Raw genomic sequence first — 22,298 nt, forward strand, 5'->3', positions numbered from 1 at the left:
GTATGTAGTCTGATGCCCAAACCTCACAAATGAGGAGACTAAGGTCCAAAGAAGTTGTGACTTGTCTGAAGTCCAACAGGTAGTTAAGTGGCTTCAATCTTTCAGGATACAAGGAAACTCCAAAAGGAGAACTGGGATCAAATCCTGGCTCTATCAATAGCTACTTTTGTGACCTGAGCCAATAGTTAAACTTTCCTAGCTTGTTTGTTCTTAAGCATTGGTTAATGTTAAGAAAGAGTCTGAGATTTGGAGTCAGAGGGCCCAGGTTCAAGACCTAGGTTTTTCACCTGAACAAGTCACTTTTACAGGGGTTGTTTTATGATTAATAAAGGAGGTTAGACTAAATAAGCTACACAGTCTCTTTATTCATTCACTGAACAAAGCATCTAAATCTAAAATCCTTTTATGACCTTCAATGTCCCTCCCAGCTCTAACATTCTAGGGCTGGTGAAGAAAATGGTCATCTCTACTTGCAAAATTCATCCTATTGCCACAGGATAATTAATACCTTCTGATATCTCTTCTTTGAATGTTTATGTCAATATTTTTTCCTGTGACATAGTGCTCTACTTTCCCTTTATATATAACATAATTCCAGCCCAAGCTTATTTTGCCCTCCCGCTTCCTTAAGATTATGAGGGACCCTTACTCTCTTGCCAACCTAGATCTAAAAGTCTTTCTGTGACATTATCCTAGGCACCTTTCCAATTTTAACATACATTAAAAATTCGTTTCACCTCCCTTGCCCAATTGTTATTTTCCTTTTAATATCTAATTTTTTATGTCACTCTTGTGATATAACCTATTATATGTTATAAATTATTCTTTCCATGTATATATACATGTAGTTATATATTTACTCCCATTTGTCCCTCCTGTGATCAAAACCCCACCCGTCAGGTACACAACACCCTATTATCTCCCCACATCGGATCATTACCTGGTCCCTGCCCCTCCCCTAGCTCCAAGCCAGGCTCTCAAGCCCCTCGGGATCTTCTTAAGCTCCGGGTCCCGGCCCCTCCAATCCTGGCCCGTGGCCCCCGGCCACCCCTCCCCGCCCCACCAAGAGGCCCTGCCCTCGCCTTCCTCTCCCCCTCCCACCATGCTCCACCGCCACTTCCGCCTGGGTCCGCCGGAAGTGAATCCAGGGTAACTGCAGCGGTCGGGAGCCCCGCCTCTTCATGTTCCCCTCGGTCCAGACTCCGACAGGCTAGTAGCTGACTGACCCCCCCCCCTCCCCTCAGGGTCTGGGGAGTGGGGCGTGGGGAGCGGGAAGTGGGGAGTGGGAAGTAGAGAGTGGGAAGTGGGGAATAGAAAATGGGGGCGGAGAAGTTGGCGGGAGGCTGCGAGAAAGCAAAGGGCCGGGAGGGTAAGCAACTGCGCAAGTCTGGCCGTGTTTGAAAAGGAACGCATGCGCGCTCCCCTACCCCGAAAAAAACGGAGGGAGGTAGGGGTGACTAATAGGACTGTTAGGACATATGAGGCGTGTGTGGAGGAACGCATGCGCTGGTCTGCAAAAGTGTTGTGAACGGGGTCTTGTGTCTCTGTAGCATTCGGCGAGATTTTTCTTTTTATTGTGAACTCAATTAGCGGCCCACATATTTCCCAAGCGACCTTTCAGACTTCATTTCGCTTCCCTCCCCTGGGTTGCTCAAAAGGCGTCTTTTTTTTTTTAAAGGGAAATCTGAGTGATTCTTTTTTTCTTTTTTGTGGAGGGAAGATCTTAAATGAATGGATCAAACTTTTTATTGTTGTTTTTTGTTTTTGTTCCTAAGGGTGACCTAAAAGGAAAAATAAAGTACCTGCTAAGGTACTTGTGGTTCTTAATCCTTTGCATAGCTACCTGCCTTCCCTGAGTATAGATGAGCGTAGGAATCTGATAAAACAACGCCTTCCTCCTACCCCAGAAAGGCCCTAGAGAGGCGCATAATTTTATGCCGGACAAGTGCTGAAAGTCAGTTCCACGAGCCTAGGACAGCGTTTTTCCTAAACTGTATGTATTATTTTCCTTGTTCTCCTTACTTAAGTTTGCCTCGGTTCATATAAGGCTTTCCATGCTTGTCTTTCATCATTTCTTACAGCACAGTAGTCTTCCATTACATTCACATAGCACTTAGCAAGTCAGTCAATAGGTATCTACTTTCTTTCCAGTTCTTTAGTACTACAAAAAGTGCTGCTAGAAATATTTTGGTGTATGTGAGGACTTCCTTTCTATTATTGATCTCAAGGATGGGCTATACATTTCACAGTGAAATCTCTGAATCAGTAAGTCAATCAAAAAGCATTTTGTTAAAACACATACCATGTAACAGGTACGTAATGCGAAAGGTAAAAGCATTGCCTCTCCCATCGAGATGCTAACACAAGGAAGAAGACAAAATGTACATACCAGCTATATAGAGGGTAAATTAGTAAATCTCAGGTTAAGGCACTGATAGCTGGGAAGTGAGAAAGGGACCTGAAACCTCCTCCTGCCAAAGGTGGTTTGAACTGAGTCTTGAAGTAAGCCAGGGAAATGAAGAATCACAGGTGAGGAGAGAGCATCTTCAGGCTTTGAGGACAGCCACAGAGAGAGGTTGTGTGAAAGGAACAGAATGCCAGCATAGCTATATTGTAACATCTAAGACTGGAAAAGTAGAAAGGAGCCAAGTTAGAGGAGTTTTTTTTTTGTTTTTTTTTTTTTTTTAGTGAGGCAATTGGGGTTAAGTGACTTGCCCAGGGTCACACAGCTAGTAAGTGTTAAGTGTCTGAGGCCGGATTTGTACTCAGGTACTCCTGAGTTCAGGGCCCGTGCTCTATCCACTGCGCCACCTAGCTGCCCGAGTTAGAAGAGTTTTAACACAGAACTTTTTTTTTTTTTTTGGTAATTACAGCACTAATAGGGAACCACTGGAGTTTACTGAGTGTAGAGAAAGGGTAGCATGATCAGACCTAATTCTAGCTTACTAGGAATCTTGGCTGCTAAGTGGAAAATGATTTGGGGGTAAGAAGAGACTTGAGACAGGAAGACCAATAAGAAGGCTATTGCAGTGCAGGTGAAAGGTGCTGAGGGCCCGAATTAGAGTGGTGGCTGTGTGAATGAAAATAAGATATTATTTGAGAAATGTTGTTAAGGCTTTTAAAGCCCTTCAGAACCTCTCACTGATGTAGCTTTTCAAGCTTATTGCACGTTAGGAGTATTATCGCCTAAGGTACCTGCTATGTAGGTTGGGCTAGTTTCTCCTAAGGCCTGCTATTTAGGCTAGCTTTTCCTAAGGTCTTATCCAGTAGGCAGCTAGGTGGCACAGTGGATAGAGCACTGGTTTTGGAGTCAGGAAGACCTGACACTAGCTATATGATCTTAGGCAAGTGACTTAACTCTCTCAGTTTCCTCATCTGTAAAATGACCTGGAGAAGGAAATGGCAAAGCATTCCAGTAGCTTTGACAAGAAAATACTAAAATGGAGTCACAAAGAGTTAGACATAACAAACAACTGAACAACAACCACCCAATAAATGTTAAGTTAGCTTTTGCCTTAAAAGGTAATAAAACTCCTTGAACCATTAACAAGTCATGTGCTCCTTCTCTAGACTTGAAACTGATGGATCACCAATGCACATGCAGAGGCAGGGATCAGTGCTGTGTGCTTATTGAATATCTTTTTCCATGCTATGGTTTTTGTTAATTGTTAGATGGCCTACAAAGAGTTGTGTCTTTTTAGTTCTGAACCTATACCACTGGCCTATACCACTGGCCAGTCCAGACTGGCCTATAATAGCCCTTCGGGTACTATAGACAGTCAAAGGACAGAGAAATCACTAGATTTGTCTCAGAAAATGTAGATATTGTGCTAATCTGGTGATTAAAACAAGAAGAGGGATTTGAGAATAGAGGATAGGAGGAGGAATATACCAAACTTGGAGAGTATCACATGTCAAGGCTTATAAGTAGGAATTGACAGGCTTTTTAATCTTATTGTGAGACAAGGGACATAGTAAATAGATTAGGCTATCTAAAGCAAAACATTCCTGGAAAGGGAGTGATGTGGTGGGTGGGTTTAATTGATCAGATTGATCATGAGGTGTCCCAAAGAATTACAAGACTCAGTGACTCAGTTTTCCAAGTTTAATTGAGAGACTGCTGACCATAGGGAGAGCACCATGGAGATAGGTATCTCGATTTGGGAGATGGAAATAATTAATTATCTCCTCATTTTCCTAATCTCTTCCTTGTGGGGGATTCATGGGAGGTCTTATCCTAATTTGGACTTCCTGGAGTCCTAAGACAACCTCTGAGGCAGGTACCTTTTTCCTTGGAGGTGTGTTTTGGGGGTTTATACATCGTAAGGTGAACCTAAGGACAAATTTGTCCTTTTCTGTGCATGTTCCTAAAGACATACTTAAATTTATCAGACCCAGAGGTTCTCTCTGTTGATGATATCTCTTTACTTAAGATCTGGCTTCTAGGTGTTCTGTCATCTATTAATGACTATTAATGGTTTAAAGTCCCTAGTTACTGTCTCTGTTGATAGTAAGGGTTGATAGAGACTGAACCCTCTTGGTTACTGTAAGAACAGTTTAGTTTCTCTTTTAACCCTTTTAGGTACTATTGATCTTAGGCTATCTGTTAACCCCTTTTCACTACAATTGATAGGTTATCTGTTAACCCTTTTAGCCTTCTCCATCAGGAGGGATGTCAAGATGAGGTGTGATAGGACTAATATTTTATTTAGCAGCATTTCCTTGAAATCTTCCCCCTCCCCACATACATGGGACAGGCCCAGACACCTTCTTTTCCCTCCTTTGTCAGCAATTTTTATCAAGTAGTCCATTAATGCCAACTCCTCATGACCTGATGGACCATACAGTCTATAAGTTTTTCTTGACAAAGATATTGGAAATGATTTACCATTTCCTTTTCCCGTGGATTAAGGCAAAGAGAGGTTAAGTGACTTGCCCAGGGCCACACAGCTGGTAAGTGTCTTGAGGCTGAATTTGAATCACAGTATTAATGACTCCAGGGCCAGCACTTTTCCCACTGAACCAGCTGGCTGCCTCCTAGCCAGATAGAGGTTAAGTGACATGCCCAAGGTCACACAGGTAGTAAGGGTTTGAGGCTGGATTTGAACTCAGGTCTTCCTGACTCCAGGCCCAGCCACTCTCTATCCACTGAGCCATCCAGCTGCCCTTTGTCAGAGATTAGCTTTCCCTAAAAGGAAACAAAGCTATCCATAGAACCTGATTGGCCTTGGCTTCTTGGTGATCACCTAAAGGCCTCTAGCTCCCTCTGATTTATTAGATTTCTAAAGACCTTACAAATCACATGTCCTTCACTATATCCTGCCTTAATGAACAGACATGTTTGTATATGGAATTGGGGAAGGTAAGGATGATCATGTCCACCTAAGCTAGTGCCACTCTATCCTTGCTATGTTAGGCAAAGTGAATCTCATTTTGAGTAGAATTGTGAAATAATGAAAATCTTGTTTAAGATTACTACGTCAGAGGGCAGCTAGGTGCCGCAGTGGATAAAGCACCAGCCCTGGATTCAGGAGTACCCGAGTTGAAATCCGGCTGAAGACACTTAACACTTACTAGCTGTGTGACCCTGGGCAAGTCATTTAACCCCAATTGCCTCACTAAAAAAAAAAAAAAAAGATTACTATGTCGGAGCAGCTAGGTGGCACAGTGGATAAAGCATTGGCTCTGGATTCAGGAGGACCTGAGTTCAAATTTGGCCTCAGGGCAACCCTCATTGCCTGACCAAAAAAAACCCCAAACAAAAAACAAAAGATTACTATGTCAACAGTATTCAAGATAAGTTGAAGTAAGAAGTGTGAAAATATTTTTGTTAACTAGGGCTAATTTGGGGGGCTAATCTGACTGGAGGACTAATGGGGGACTTTTGACTATTTGGCTATCTGACTGAGTTTAATTTAATATGGGCCGTTTATAAAGTTCCACCACACTGCTCCCAAATTAATAGACTAAAGATTAAGAAGCCTCTTAAGTAAATAATCCAAGCAGAGTTTATTTATGAGGTACTATTTAAAATTAAGAATACAGGGAAATAAAATGTACAACCTGACTGCTTTCCTGCAGTCTCTTTCCACTGTGTCTTGAACTTCTTGAATATAATAAGGGCCTTAGCCGCCTCTGGCCTCAGGGTACGTTACACTTTCCCCAGTTTGTATTAAGGCCTTTGTCAGCCCCGAACTCTCCTCTGTCCGCCAGTCAGCCTTCTCTCCTAGTCCGTCCCCCTCTAGTCCGCCTAATCCGTCTCCCCTGAGTCTTGTCTATCTAGTCCGTCCTCATCCCGTCCTCTAGTCCGTCCCCCTCTCCTCAATCTCGTCTCTCTATCTAGTCCGTCCTCTTCTAGTCAGCCCCTCTCCTAGTCTGTCCCCCATAGTCAGCCCTTCTCCTAGTCCATCTTCCTCTAGTCAGCCCCTCTCCTCTAACTCCCAGGTCTATATATACCTTTTCTTCTCTCCACTCAAATCTCGGGGTTTCCTTCGCCCCCACAGACCAAGCTAATCCGCCAGCTAGGGCTGCGGCTGGTTTGGGGGGGGTGCACTCCCACTTCACGTGCCTCAGCACAGGCTATCTTTCAGATAGCTTCGCTGAGGTCGGAGGGAGCTGGGGGCTTCTCCCCCCCCCCCCAGCTGTCTGACCTGGCGTCGTCTTACACAGCCCACGGGGCTTTTTCGATCAGCTGAAGCTGAAGAGGAGGGGGAGAGACCCTGAGGGCCTAAGGTTTTCTAATCTCAGCCTAAAGGTAGGGTCCCCAAATCAAAATAAATTTCCACAGAAGAAAACTGCAGTTAGCAAGATTAATTCTTGCTGTTGTAATAGTCATATTATGAAATGGTGAGTTTCAGACTTATCATAGAATTTCAGAATCAGAAAAGACCTAATCAAGCCATCTAGTCCACCTCATGCCCCTAAAAAAATCTAGGTTTTACTTGAAGACCTCTAGTAAGGAGGAATCCCCTACCTTTGAGAGAGCCCATTCCACTTTTGGAAAGATCTAAATTTCCTTTTTTTGCATTTTCTACCCATTGTTCCAAATTCTGCCCCCTGGGACCACAAAGAACATGTCTGATCCCTGTTCTACATTACAACTTTCTAAGTATTTTAAAACAACGGTATCTCTCCCTCCATACTTCTCCAGGTTAAGCATCCCCATTTTCTTGCATGAACTTGATGCCCTTCACTACCCTTATCCCACTCTCCCGGACATCCTCAGTTTACCAATTCTGCCTCTAAATATGGTGCCCACAACTAAACACAATAATCTAGATGTGGAGCAATGCACAGTTTATCACATCCTTATTCCTAGAAGCTACAGCTCTCTTCCTGCTTGCCAACATCATTTTCTTGTTTGCTCATGCACTAAGATACCCAGATTCTTTTTTTTTTTTTTGGTGAGGCAGTGGGGGTTAAGTGACTTTCCCAAGGTCACACAGCTAGTTAAGTGTCAAGTGTCTGAGGTCAGATTTGAACTCAGGTCCTCCTGAATCCAGGACCAGTGCTCTAACCACTGCACCACCTAGCTGCCCCCCCCCCCCCCGATTCTTTTTTTAAGGAAAATTTATCTAACCACACCTAGTGACAAAGATTTTTTGAAATAAATATAAAATTTTACATTTAGCCATATTAAACTTCATCTTATTAGATTCAACCTCATGTTCTAGCTGGTGAAGAACCTTTTAGACAGTCTGAATCTGACATCCCTCCCAGCTTTGTGTCATCTGCAGATTTCTTCATGTATGTGCCACAGTGAACTTCTCTCCAACCACTGATATTCCACATAGACTCACTCCTCAGTGGTTAACATACTTATACCTCCTTGTACTGTTCCCATTCTGGTGATTCTAAACACCAGCTACGAATCCGTAAACCTTATTCTCCATCCCCAACTGCCTGCCCTCAACTTCCATCTACCAGAACCCTACCCCTACAATGTTGCACTCCAAATCTTCCTACCTCTTCTATACCTACAAGAATACCTGTTTTGTAATTAGCAACCTTCCTTTGGCAGCTAGGTGGTCCAGTGGATAGAGCACTGGGCCGGAAGTCAGGAAAACCTGTGTTTAAATTCATAGCTTCAGACACTAGTTGTGTGACCTTGGGCAAATCACTTCCCATCTGTTTGCCTCAGTTTCCTCATCTGTAAAGTGGAGATAATAGCACCTACTTCCCATAGTTGTGAGGATAAAATGAGATAATATTTGTAAAGCACTTTACCACCTTAAAGTACTATATAAACACCTGCTATTATCATTGTTGTTATTATTGATAGGAACGTCATCTGCCCTGAAGGGTAGGCTAGTTTTCTCCCAAAAGATATTGGAACTATTCTTGGTACTTAATTTACTGAGATGATTAAGGCTTGAGTGATTAGCATAGTTTCCTGGTAGCATAAGTGAAAAAGCCAGTCCATTTGGAGTCAAGAATTGTATTCTCTCTCAGATTTAGTTGTACCAACAGAATCTGTACTGAAATTCCTCAGTGCCATAGCCTTGCTGAGTATCCTTTCCATGCTAGATAAGACACAAAATTTCGTTCCAGTTCCAAACCAGAAACAGCAAACAAAACTGACCTAAACCAGATGCTATCTAAAACTCTATCCCAACTGGTTTCCCTATTAAGTTTGATATAATTTTTCACTAAACTGTGTCTCTAGCCATCCAGATACCAGTGATGCTCATCCAATACCCCCTTCTCCTATCTCTTCCTTCGTGTTTGTATACACTTCTTAGGCACTTCAGGGTTTTTTTGGAGGGGGGGAGTTTCCCCCCTTTCCTCCTTTCTACACTATAATTTTTTTATTAATAAAAGTATTTTTTTAAATTTTCCAGTTACATATAAGGATAGTTTTCAACAGTTGTTTTCATAGGATTTTTGGTCCCAAATTTTTCTCCCCCGCCCAAGACAGAAAGCAATCTGATATAGGTTATATATGTGCAATCACATTAAACATATTTTTGCATTAGTCATGTTGTGAAAGAAGAATCAGAGCACAAGGGAAAAACCTCAAAAAAGAAGGGAAAAAAGCCAGCCCAAAAGTAGAAACTGTATGGTTCAATCTGCATTCATAATCCACAGTTCTTTTTTCTGTATGTTGAGAACATTTTCTATCATGAAGTTCTTTGAAATTGTTTTGGATCATTGCATTGCTAAAATAGTATATGCTTTTTATTCCCTCTTTCCTCTCTTAAGCTCTCAAAATAGAATTACTCCATCTTTAGGGTCTCTGTTTTTATTTAAACTCATCATTACCCTTTGAAAACATTTGGGTTTTGAAAGGACACTTGTGGGGCAGCTAGGTGGCGCAGTGGATAGAGCACCAGCCCTGGAGTCAGGAGTACCTGAGTTCAAATCTGGCCTCAGACACTTAACATTTACTAGCTGTGTGACCCTGGGCAAGTCACTTAACCCCAATTGCCTCACTAAAAAAAAAAAAAAGAAAGGACACTTGTTTCTTCTTTACCTACTAGAATGTTTGAATTACATCTTCATATGGCCCATTCCACATGCTCAAATAAACTCTAGCTTTCTTGATTTTTTTGATTCTTTGTATTTCAAAGTAAGTAATAGAAAAATTCCCCATTCAGAACCTTATTAGGAGTAGAAAACTTTTCTCTTCCTCAAATCCATGACTTTAGCAGCCAGGTAAGAAACCATTGCTCCTCCCTCAGCTATATCCACATTGGCCTGGCTCCTGACAGAAGGCTTTTCCATCCAACATTCTCATCAGCAGAAGGCCTCAGAATCCCCTCAGCACCATTTGTACAGACCAAGGACCAAAGACTTCTCTTCCACAGTATTTTTAGTCCCCAGCCAGGTGAGTAAAACTGAGAAAAGGGGTTAGGGTAAAGATCTGCGAGTGACCAAACTCAAAGGGAACTGGGTTCCAGTGATGGAGTTTGCAGTATGGTTTAAAGAGTTTTGAAAACTATATGTAAGGCTAACATTTTCTTTGAATAATGTGCTTCCAAGGAAATCTCATCTAAGTTCCATAATGTTTTTTCTTGAAACCAATTAGACTTAATCTCTAAAGTTGTTCTAGGTTTTATTTTTGCCTCTGCTCTAGTGTTAATGTAGATTTTCATGGAAAGGGGGATAGGATTATAGTATTCATGTTAAAGCTTTAGAATTTCTAGTGCTGTGGGAGAAGGGATCAGGGTGAGATTTGGATCTCATCAAAGGGCCTTGTAATTTGTAATTCTTATATTTGGTAATGTGAAGAGGAGGGAATAATTTAGAGTTTCCACTCTTTGTGAGGAAGAAACAAAGCTTGCTGCAATGATTATGTATTCACATTATAGATGAAGAACGAAAAGTGGTGATTCTTTTTGTATAGCAAATTTAAGTTACTTCAGTCTCCCCTCACCTATAAAAGATTTGCATTTTGTGAAGCCGTCTTATCCCATCCAACTTACGGAAAATCAACAGAAGAGATAAGCAGGCTCAGTGTTTGTATATTTTTAACCTCCATTTCTCTCCTTAACTTCTCCCTCAAGTCTTCCCCTCTCCCTTTTACTTTCTCCTTTCTTTTGTTGGGGGAAGCTAGGCGGTGCAGTTGATAGTGCCACAGGGTCTGGCTCCTCTTTTTGAGTTCAAATTTGGCCTCAGATACTTACTGGTTGTGTGACCCTGGGCTAGTCACTTAACCCTGCTTGCCTCATTTTCCTCATCTGTAAAATGAGCTGAAGAAAAGAATGATAAACTACCAAGAAAACACCAAATGAGGACACAAAGAGTGGGACACAACTGAAAATGGCTGAATTATTTTATCTTTCTCATTTTTCTTCTTGGAATTCCATCATTTGTTCTTGTCTCTCTTCAGATATGAAATCTACTTTCCTTGGCACCTTCTTGGAAGTGGGGAAGGAAGTTTTTACTGAAAAATTGAAAACATTTTCCTCCACCCTAACTTTCCTATCCCATTTCCTTCCTTAGTTCCTTTTTCTGGCAAAGGCTACATTGTAAAAGAAACATACATAAGGACAAATCAACCCCAGGGTAAAGCATAGGGAGGAATTCTGCTTGAGGGTGTAGACTTTTTTATAAACTTGTGAAAGAATCTGAGTGACTAAAAGAGCCTGAATGAAAATTCTAAGTGTTAATGCAAAATGATACTGGTTTAAAAATGGAGGTATTATTTGAGGATTTTATTTGGGAAGAAGAGAGATTTGAGATTACATTCCTTCCATGGGTGTCATCTCATTTCAGAGCATTTATGTCTCATCTGGCAAGCAGATGTAAAAGGGGCAGTCCTGTTAGTTAGCCATTGCTAACTCCCAACTGACTTCATTTGCTAAGATAGCTAGGTAAGAGAGCTATTTCTAATTGGAGGAAAACTTCGGTCATCAGAATCCCATGATGTGGCCTATAATCAGGCACAGATCACAGGAACATAGCTCACAGAATCTGTGATTCATGATGCCATGATCAGTTGCCTGAATTACAGAGTTGCTTCAGGAAGCATGGATTTCCTGTACATACTCTATTTGTGCTCCAGAAGCTATGGAGGAAGGGAACTCAGGGTGCTCATTTCACATGGAGGGAGCTAGGGCCCTGGTGCTAGAACCTCAGCAAACACAGCCCAAGAAAAGCAAAGTTTACATCCTAGCATTTATGCTGAACTTCTGGCCACTGTCAATATGAATTATCCTGGAGAAGATAGATATTTCCTCTCAAATATAAATTTGGGGAGGCATAGTTTGTGGTTTGCAAGTCCTAGGTGAGTCAATAGTATAATGTGGGAAGTAAAAAAACCTAATAGGATCTTGAACAGCATTAAAGGAGACAGAGCTGGGGCAGCTAGGTGGCACAGTGGATAGAGCACCAGCCCTGGAGTCAAGAGTTCAAATCCAGTCTCAGACACTTGACACTTACTAGCTGTGTGACCCTGGACAAGTCACTTAACCCCAATTGCCTCAAAAACAAACCAAAAAAAAGAGACAAAGCCAGGAATAGGGATATGCTAGTCTTACTGACTCTGCCTTGGTCAGACCACAATCTGGAGTATTGTGTTCAGTTTTCAGTACCACAATTTAAGGATATTGATTATCTGAAGAGTGTTAAGAAAAGAGTAATCAGAATGGTGAAGGACTGTGAGGATACATTGAAAAAATTAAGGTTATTTGGACTCGACAGTTGAGAATAGGATATGTATAGAATAACATTCTTCAAGTATGTGAAGGGTATGCAAGAGAAAATAAGACTACTTCTGTTTGGCCCAAGAAGGCAAAACCAGGAATAATGGACAAAAGTTGCAAAAAGACAGATTTAGGGTCAACATCAGGAAAAATTTTCCAGTGCGAAATGTCCAGAAGTAGAATGGACTGCCTCAAGAGATATTGGTTTCAGAAGCAGCTAGGTGGCACAGTGGATAAAGCACTGGCCCTGGATGCAGGAGGACCTGAGTTCAAATCCAGTCTCAGACACTTGACACTTACTTACTAGCTGTGTGACCCTGAGCAAGTCACTTAACCCTCATTGCCCTGCAAAAAAAAAAAAAGAGAGAGAGAGAGATATTGGTTTCTCCCTTCTTCAAGGTCTTTAAAGAGATGTTAGATGACCATTTGTTGAGTACCTTATATTGGGAATTCCTTTCAGTACAATTTGATTAGACTGTCCCAGCAGTACTTTCCAACTATGAAATTTTTAATTCTGTGATTCTTTGACTAGAAGTAGATGACAAGTAGACTGATAAGCAGATACCATGATTTGGCATGGTTTTCTCCTGTGCTTACTTTATTTGGGCTCCAAGTGCTATAGAGGAAGGGAATACAGAAGGCTAATTCTGTCTGAAGGGAGTTAGAGCCTTAGGATTATCAAAATTCCATCATTGGATCCAAGGCAGCTCGGGGTCCCAGAGTTTGAAGGAGTAGGGAGGAGTTCACCCATATATTTATTTGAAAACTGGCTCTTAGTGGTGGGATTAGACCTTCATCAAAGACTGTTGATTTGACGGATACTCACTGAATATAAAGATGAAGATATATAGATATAGATATATTTGGGGGGGCGGGGCAATGAGGGTTAAGTGACTTAGTGCTTTATCCACTGTGCCACTTAGCTGCCCCCAGATGAAGATATTTTAAAGACATTGAACCTTTCTAATCTTTGTGGGAATATAAATTCTGGGAAATATAAAGGATACAAAGGAAGACATTTGTTACAGCATTAGTTGAGCTGCTTGAAACTGGTGTAGTTTCAAAAATTATTTAGTAGCCACCTTCCTCTGTCATCATCATCACATACATACACTATACTTAACAATAATTGTTGAATGAGCCCTTCTGGTAAGAACAGGATCAACTGATAAAAATGTCAAGGGCCTACTGGAGGGGAAAGATGCTCACTTCAGTGGCCATACAAAAAGTATTGGGGGGGGGGGCAGCTAGGTGGCTCAGTGGATAAAGCACTGGCCCTGGATTCAGGAGTACCTGAGTTCAAATCCAGCCTCAGACACTTAACACTTACTAGCTGTGTGACCCTGGGCAAGTCACTTAACCCCAATTGCCTCACACACACACACAAAAAAAGTATCAGGGGACCAGTCTGGAAAGTGGATTGTTGGATCATTATGATAGACTAAACACTGAAAAATAACTATTTTTCAGGAGGATATTCCAACATCAGGAGTGCAACACACTTGAGTCCTGACCAACATATACCTGGAAGGTAATGTAGGATGTGGAGGGGAGGAATTCAAAGAAACATAGGAAATTAATGGAAAACCTCAGGGGACCTACATTGTATGCTTTATTATGTTGTGTTTGAATAATTAGCGCATTTGAAGTCTGAGAGGCAAAATAATGGTTCTTAATTCCATTTGCTTCCCTCCTATTCAAATTTAGGGAGTTTATTTTAGATGAAAAGTTCTGGTTTCAGTTATAGTCACAGCTAAACTGATCCATACCACCACCTCTTAGAATCCCTTCTTTTCAGGCTTACCTCATTATCTTTCAGAAAACTTTCCTGATTCCCCACAGTTGTGAGTGCCTTCCGTCTCAAAATTATCTTGTATGGATTTTGAATATTCATATATATGTATACATACACACATATACACATTCACACACACAGAGTCTCCCTTCCCTAGATTGTAGGGCCTCAAGATCAGGCAGCCTTTCACTTTTGTCTTTGTATATATCCTCAGTGCTCTGCACAGTCCCTGGCATAGAGCAGGTACTCAGTAAGTACTTACTGATTAATTGCTGCACTCCTTGAATATATAATCTCTTCCAGCTACAGAATTCAAATATTTGCAAAGGCTAGACAGTCAGTTTGGTGGTGCTAAGATACATATGGCAAGTCTGTAAAGTTTATTAATAATCATCCCACAGATTGGGAGCAGAGAGGTCCTGATTTAGAGAGCAGTAATGAAAAAGGGCAATAGCTGTGGAAGGCATAGATCATGGTAGAATGAACCAAAAGATCAAGGGGATGGTACTAGATGAAGCAGTGTAGGTGAAATTAGCAATGTGTATATGCAAAAGGTAGGCAGAATAGATATGGTTAGTCAGAGACTACGGTAATGGAGAGAGGGCAAAAGCTAAAAAATTTGGCCATACACATTACAAGGTTTCTCCTTAGAGAGACTGACTCAGAACTATCAGATGCTGCTGAAAAAAGTTGAACCAAGCCTTCTGAATAATGGACCATTTATTTGAGCAGATGACAAATAGAAATCAGATAAATTATACAGATTAGACCATATGCATAGTGAGTGAGCCTTCTTTCTGGGAAAGAAATAGCTCAGTGGTGGGGGAAGGGAAGGGAAGGAGTCTCTGATCTCGCCCAAGGAGAAATTCCCCCAAATCTCTAGAAAGGCAAGCTAGAAATTATGTTGGAAAAACATGTAAAACTTTTCCCCAAGTCTTCTCTCTCAGACAAAGAAGGAAAAAGATCCCTCTCCCTCAAAGCTCTCACGTTACTTCTGCCCCTCACATACAACGTCAATTCATCATCCTTCACACCAAAAGAAGTTTTTATGTAAATAATCCAGCCTTGAATCCAAGTTTACATGTTAAGCATTTTTATTATTGCTGTTCTTATATGCACAGAACTAAATTCCAATCATGAAGAAATAATAATCAGTTATCGTTCAGGCAAGGACTAATAACCAGCCAGAGTTGTTTGCAATACCTGTCGGGAAAGACAAAAGTGTATACTGTACAAAATTTAATAATTCATGTACCAATGAGATAATTGTATGATCATTAGATCATACAAATCATTTGGATTTGTTTGAACTCCCTTATTTTCCAGAGGAGCTGTATGAAAAACCTGGCCTAATATATCAGAAATCAGTGACAGAGATTGAACCTGGCAGGATGTGCAAGTAGTAAAAATCCCGAGGACAGAAAGACAAAAAGTGTTGAAGCCGACCTTGAGACATTCGGGAATTTATGGTCTTTCCAGGGATATCCTTATTTGCTAGAGACTCCCTGTCTCACGTCCCCAGCCTTCCTGAGCCACTTGGGGTTTCATGGACCTTCCAAGACTCCTCCTGTTTCACATGCCCTTATCACATTGTTTTCAAGGTTTAAACTCTCAGGCTGATTTGTGTTGTGCAAATGAAAGGAAGAAAGAACATTGTGTTGCAAACCAGAAAGCAGGGAATTAATCAGACATTGGACCTGACTGATAAAGCAATGAAGCCAGGAATCTTAACTGTCCAAGGAGTGTGATATTACTGCTTAAACATTTGCCTTCCCCAAGTTAAGAGTGAACTATTCTCTCTGATAAGTTCCCATACATGTATGTGTATAGGTTTGGCTAGGAAAAATTAATAATAAAATGGGCTTGCCTTACTGAGCTGTCCTTCACTGTTTCATGGGGCTCTGTTGGTTTTTTGACATTCCTCACTCTTGTTGGCCAAGGGCATAGTCTTTGACTTCTCACTGTGGTTCATAGGTTACCATGGCAACAGGGGTTTTTTGTTGTTGTTGTTGTTTTTTAACAATACACATACCCAGTCCTGTAAGGTCCATATGTTGAAAATAATATGTGTGATGGTGACCTATATGACACACAGGAAACTGGACTCAAGCAAGTACAGTTGAGACTCTCAAACTTCCCCTGGATAATATGCCATCAACAGAAGTAAATTTAATAAAATTAAACCAATCCTACCTGTTACAATTATCATTGGATAATTAGTGATGAAAAGCAACTGCATTATGAAGGCAGTCTGTAAGAAATTATATAAGTCAGGGAGTGGAAGGAGAATTATCTCACAGGGACTCTAGCTTAGCTCTTTATAGGGTACCCTATTATTGAGAGTGTGGCAGAAGTTGGAATTCTGAAATGAAGTCCTGTGCTGAACCACAAATTGATGACAACAAAAGATACAAGAAGACAGTGGCCACTCTTAATGGCCTGCTTCTTTGTGGCACAAAAGCACTCCAAGAGGTGCAGCTAGGTGGTGCGGTGGATAAAGCACCAGTCCTGGATTCAGGAGGACCTGAGTTCAGATCCGGCCCCAGACACTTGACGCTTACTAGCTGTGTGACCCTGGGCAAGTCACTTAACTCTCATTGCCCTGCAAAAAAAAGAGGAAAAAAAGGCACTCCAAGAAGATTTTGGACACTTAGACTATGAGACAATTCTGGAGCTGGAATGGAACATAACCTACTGACTGAAGATAGTGATGAGAACTCCTTTTTATAAAGAGTATGTTTAAAGATACTCCTAATTCCTACTCTTTACCTGCAGAGCATGAGTACCAGAAGTTTTTGGAGTTAGTATGTTTTGACTTCTTATCTCTGGAAGGGGGTTAGAATAATATAACAATAGTAATAAAACATTTTCATAAGGAACAACAAAACTTCTACAGTAGCCAGAGTGATAGGGGAAGAAGTATTTTTCAGTATATGGCTTCCCTGACATTATTATTCTGACCAAAATCAAGATTTTGAGAGCAGACAATTCAAAGAAGCATTAACTTTGGCAGTAATAAAAAGACAAGCCCAGTTCTAGAGCTAGAATGAAATCAGCCCCCTAAGACAAACTGATTTTCCAAGTCACCACTGCACTGATAGCCAACATTGTTATATTTTAAGTTTTTATTGTTGCTCTTATGTTTTCTCCTTATTGATACCCTATTACTCCCTTGTAATAAAGGGGGGAAATTTTAAAAAATAGAACCAATAGATACAATGACTGCTTCTGTTTACCACATTGTATATCTTTAGTTTTCCACCTCTCTTCAGAGAGGCAGATATGTTTCATCTTCAATTCACCAGGTCTGAGATAAGTAAATACAATTAATCAGCATTTCAGTGGCCTTTTACTGTTGTTTTTCTTTATGTAGCACCTGAGGGTACTGTTTCTCCCCTACACACACCTCTAATCCAATTAGTATATCCCCAAGATAAAACTGCCCTGTGTTCAAGGTATTCTTGGGGCCCAGATTTGCCCAGCATCCCCTACTGATGTGCTTAATTTTACTAGTAAGACAAGTAGTTCATAGCTAAGTGTTCTCTTCCTATAGCCTTACAAATCACAGTCATACAAATTTAAACACAGGGGGCAGCTAGGTGGTGCAGTGGATAGAGCACCGGCCCTGGAGTCAGAGTACCTGAATTCAAATCCGGCCTCAGACACTTAACACTTACTAGCTGTGTGACCCTGGGCAAGTCACTTAACCCCAATTGCCTCACTAAAAAAAAAAAAATTAAACACAGGTCTTCAGAATCCATATTCAGTGTTCTTTGCATTAAATCCTTTTGTGCATGGTGTGCTGAAAAGGACCTTGTTTTATGATTATTTTGACTTTATCATTTACAAGTTTCTTAGCTATTTGATTTGTAGCATCTGTTAATAAATGTTGTGCAGTCAGGGGCAGGGGTGGTTTGAGCTGTGATTTGCTTAATTAGAATCATAAAAATACTTCCACTGAACCCAAAGTAGCTAGGGTAGGAGGGAGGTTACACACATTCCCTTCTTATATTTTTAAAATTTTCCTTTTTATTTAACATGTATTTATGCTTTTCTTTCTAACTTGAGAAAATTTCTTAAGGGCTATACACATGTCCTTTTAAAATTACAGAATCATAAGATTTGAGAAAGAATGGAACATGGAACATGCCATTCAATTCAATGAGCATTGATTAAATACTTGCTATGTGTAAATTCTCAGGATATAAGGATACTGATACAAAGGAGAATTGAGATAAATGCAAAGGAGACTTTCCAGATAGAAAAGTCATTTGAGAAACTGGAAGAGGGCAATATAATTTTCATCTCAGAAGGAAGTAAGGAGATAGTACCTAAATTAGGGTATAAGGAGGGGAGAGATTTTGATAGATGGAAATGGAAAGAGACCATTCCAGGCATGGAGAATGATATAAATAGAGATAAAGGAGGAGAAGAAAATTCAAGAACAGTCTAGTTTGGCTGGAAACCTAGTATAAGGAGTGGGGTATTAATTGCTGAGCCTAGTCAGTTTGATGGGTCCCTCAGTTAACTTTATAGGACATAACCTTGGAATAGTTTCTCCCCTGGAGGTAGGCATGAACCCTGTCCCCTTATTGAGAAGATTGAAAGAACCCCTCTGGTTGGCTCTGACTCTTGCAGACATGAGTTTTCTTATTGCAGTCTTTCTTTCCCTTGGATTTCCAGGCCAGAGTTCTTAAAGGTGGGAGGGAAGAATTTTTACCAGGAGCAAAAATGGTGGGAAAAACATAATGAAAGCCCAAAAGGCAATATTTAAACCTTCAGTTCCTAAATGCTTTCTTACGATTTTCTGTTTTCTTTTCTTAGAATAAGTCAGAGACTGGGATTCCCCAGAATGGAATTTCTTAGCCTTAGAAATTATCTCCTTGGATAATCCTAAATTCAAAATTTCTCAAGTTTAAGAGTTCTTCAGGCACCAGTCTTATAGAAAGAATATTTCCTCTGCATTTCGCCCCCTGAAGAAGGAAGAGGACTCCCAGTAGTTGCTGGAACCACCCAGTAGAGGCAAGCAGCACCTCAACCAGATTAGGTTATTAGAAAGTGTAGGGAGCACGAAAAGCAGACACCATGTCATGCTATGGGAGATATGGAGGAGAGACCAAAGTATATGTTGGCAACCTGGAAACTGGTGCTGGCAAAGGAGAATTAGAAAGAGCTTTTAGTTATTATGGTCCCTTAAGAACTGTATGGATTGCCAGAAATCCTCCAGGATTTGCCTTTGTGGAGTTTGAAGACCCAAGAGATGCAGAAGATGCAGTCCAAGGACTAGATGGAAAGGTGATTTGTGGTTCCCGTGTAAGAGTTGAATTGTCAACAGGCCTGCCACGAAGATCTCGGTATGATAGACCACCTGCACGCTGTCCATTTGATCCTAATGACAGATGTTATGAGTGTGGCGAGAAAGGTCATTATGCTTATGATTGTCACCGCTACAGCCGGCGAAGGAGAAGCAGGTCACGATCTAGATCTCATTCAAGATCCCGAGGAAGGAGATACTCTCGCTCACGAAGCAGGAGCCGGGGAAGGAGGTCAAGATCTGCATCTCCTCGGAGACCAAGATCCACATCTCTACGTAGATCTAGATCTCCTTCAATCCAGTCTCGATCAGGTTCTTTAAAAAGGTCAAGATCATCCCATTCAAGATCTCGATCCAGATCCAGGTCTCTTTCAAGACCTAGAAGCAGCCAATCAAAGTCTAAATCACCATCTCCAAAGAGAAGCCACTCACCTTCTGGAAGTCCTCACAGGAGTGCAAGTCCTGAAAGAATGGACTAAAATGAAAAAAAAAATCGTCTTAGAAAAAAAGTTATTTTGTTTCATCATAAGAGATTTTCTGATGTCTGTTCATTGTAAATGAAACCTAAAAGGGTATTTGAATCATCTAATAAGAATGGATCTGGATATTTTAAGAGCTTTGTAAACCCACATCAACAAAGTAGTATTAATCGTACACACACATATACATACACACATCCTTTGATCTGAAGATGTAGGGATTTTCCTTTTGGCACATTAAGAATAAAAATGTGTATTTCTATCTAGAGTTCTGATTTGTGATCACTATTGTTAACATGTAGCTTGGGCAAATCTCAAACCTATAGAACTTTTTAGGCCTCCTGGGTGATAAAAATGGTCACATTTAGTGCATTAATGAAATCTTTCGTACATTGAAAAAATGTCTTTTCCTACTCTATAAATTTGGAAGTAGTTGTTTTAGAGAGTTAAAAGAACCTTAATTTTTTATAATTGTCTGTCATAATCTATATCAGAATCTTAAATTCTGCTCCTTGAAATTATCACCTAGGGACTATGATTTGTTAGACTAAATTGGCATGACAATTAGAGAGCATAAAGTAAATTTAGGGTAATGCTGAAGAGTCCATGAAACGTAATAACAGCATAAATCTGAATTCTGGACAATTGTATAGCAGTAAACGTTTATGCAAGCAGAACATTATTAGACAAGTATTCATCAGGTGAAGTGGTACTAAAGAGTGTTGAAAAAGTCATCAATTGGGGACCATTTGCCCAGGACTGCAATTGTTTTTAGTAATATGTTCATTTTAGTATTAATATAAATGTTTTTGAAGTTGGCCAAGACTTGATTGGATTGAGGACTAAGATAAATGTAAACCATCTTTGCAAAATTATTCCTTTTCCAGGTTAGGTGCTGTTTTCATCTCCCAAATCTATTCTTACACTAACTTTGTTTCACCACCACCATCAAAAAAAGGGAGATTTTGGACAGCCAGTGCAAAGTATTTAAATATATTATTAATTATCAAACAAACTAAAACATGGTTCATACACTAGCAGGTACATTTACGTTGTTAGCATTTGATCTGTATTTGAAAATAATTGTTTGCTAGTTCTAGTTTCGGTTTAAAAAAAATGCTTAACTTTCGAGTGCCATGATTTTCCAGTTCACCTGATATTGACATCTGTCATTAGTTTAAAATATATAAGGTAGCAAGTCCATAATTTAAGCTTATTAGTTCATTTTTTTAATGCTTTGACATACCCAAGAATTTTTTAATATGCTAAAATTAAAGAAACATTTTTGTTTGAGCGTTTGAATATTGAATGAGCCAAATATGATTTGGTATAGAAGCCACTTGCAATGTACTGGTTTATTTGTTGCATTTTATCAGTTTAATCGTTCTGTATTATATTAAAGCAAATTCTCTCTAAAAATAAAAAAAAGGAAGAGGAATACCAAAGTGATCCCTATGGCTGGAGGATTGGAACCATGTCATAGGTGGGTACACAAGAAATTGCCAACTCTGCATCCCAGTCCTATGAGTTACTCAGTGTAGGTCCAAGGTGCATGTAGCATACTTGTTAAGTAGTTCCCAAAGTGTATATATTTTCAAGAGTATTAATGGGCTATTTGAATACTTTTTGTTTCTTTAATTGTGGGCTCCTGTGAGTTATTTGCATCTTACACATTTTCTATGGTCAGTGAAATAAAGACTTCTTTATACCCAGTAGCAATATTGTACGTTGAATGCCTATGTGAGATTGGGCAACCCAATTTCCCATCTTTTAGTGATCTTATCTCAAGCTATAGATTTTCCTGGATAACTGCAGCTGGAGGGTTGGGGAAGAATATGCTAAGAAATAAACTGACCCTTTGAGGTCAGCCTTCAATTCATGCTCACCTAGAGCCTTTGAGGATGAGATGAGGCCAGATCATAGCATTCCAAGTTGAGTTTACAATCTATTCAGTAGGGAGCCAATCATAACCTGATTAGAGCTATGCATTATGCCTAAAATTGAAGCCCTACAAGAAGAATTGAAGGGGTTTGACAAGGTCCTCAGGGACACTGAAGTTTTCCTTTAAAACCAGGCCATGAGAATGGGGCAGAGGGAGAGAAGATAGAAAGTTCTAGGAGATTTCTCCCAGAGAAGAAAGACCACTGAAAACATAGTGCTTAAAAACAAATTTCAGGTTCTTTCTAAAGAGTGGGTAACAATGTTCTAAGGAGGAAGCATCTGTCTTCTAAGGAATGACAAAGTGGTAATCTAATAAAGTGAGAATGAAGCATTCATTAAACACTATGTACAGCTAAGGGGTGGCAAGATGGCACAGTGCATAGAATGCTGGAGTTGGAAAGATTCATCTTCCTGATTTCAAATCTGACCTCAGACGCTAATTGTGTGACCCTGGGAAAGTCACTTGACCTCATCTCTAAAACGAGCTGGAGAAGGAAATGACAACACCAGTATCTTTGCCAAGAAAGCCCCAAATGAGAGGGTCACAAAAAATTGGACAAGACTGAAACAACTGAACAATGCACTTAGTAATGTGCTATGCTAACCACTGGGGATTCAGTTAA

The 22,298-nt window shown here is 40.4% G+C and overlaps 1 protein-coding gene across 7 annotated transcripts in view; it reads left to right on the forward strand.

Moving 5' to 3' along the window:
* Positions 1-21,564, forward strand: part of LOC122753786 (serine/arginine-rich splicing factor 7-like) — a 22,730-nt gene extending 1,166 nt beyond the window's left edge. Inside the window, exons 1-4 of one of the 7 annotated variants that reach the window (XM_044001488.1) lie at positions 1,296-1,369; positions 9,681-9,826; positions 13,617-13,677; positions 18,766-21,564. In XM_044001488.1, coding sequence (XP_043857423.1) covers positions 19,027-19,734 — 708 coding nt within the window. In that variant the 5' untranslated portion in view covers positions 1,296-1,369; positions 9,681-9,826; positions 13,617-13,677; positions 18,766-19,026 and the 3' untranslated portion in view covers positions 19,735-21,564. Of the gene's footprint in view, positions 1-1,295; positions 1,994-9,647; positions 9,827-13,616; positions 13,678-18,765 lie in introns of those variants that run through there. The other 6 variants (XM_044001485.1, XM_044001484.1, XM_044001486.1 and 3 more) reach the window with 6 other exon arrangements.
* Positions 21,565-22,298: the final 734 nt, after the last annotated feature.

Source organism: Dromiciops gliroides, chromosome 4 (genome assembly GCF_019393635.1).
Source record: "Dromiciops gliroides isolate mDroGli1 chromosome 4, mDroGli1.pri, whole genome shotgun sequence".
Lineage (NCBI taxonomy): Eukaryota > Metazoa > Chordata > Mammalia > Microbiotheria > Microbiotheriidae > Dromiciops > Dromiciops gliroides.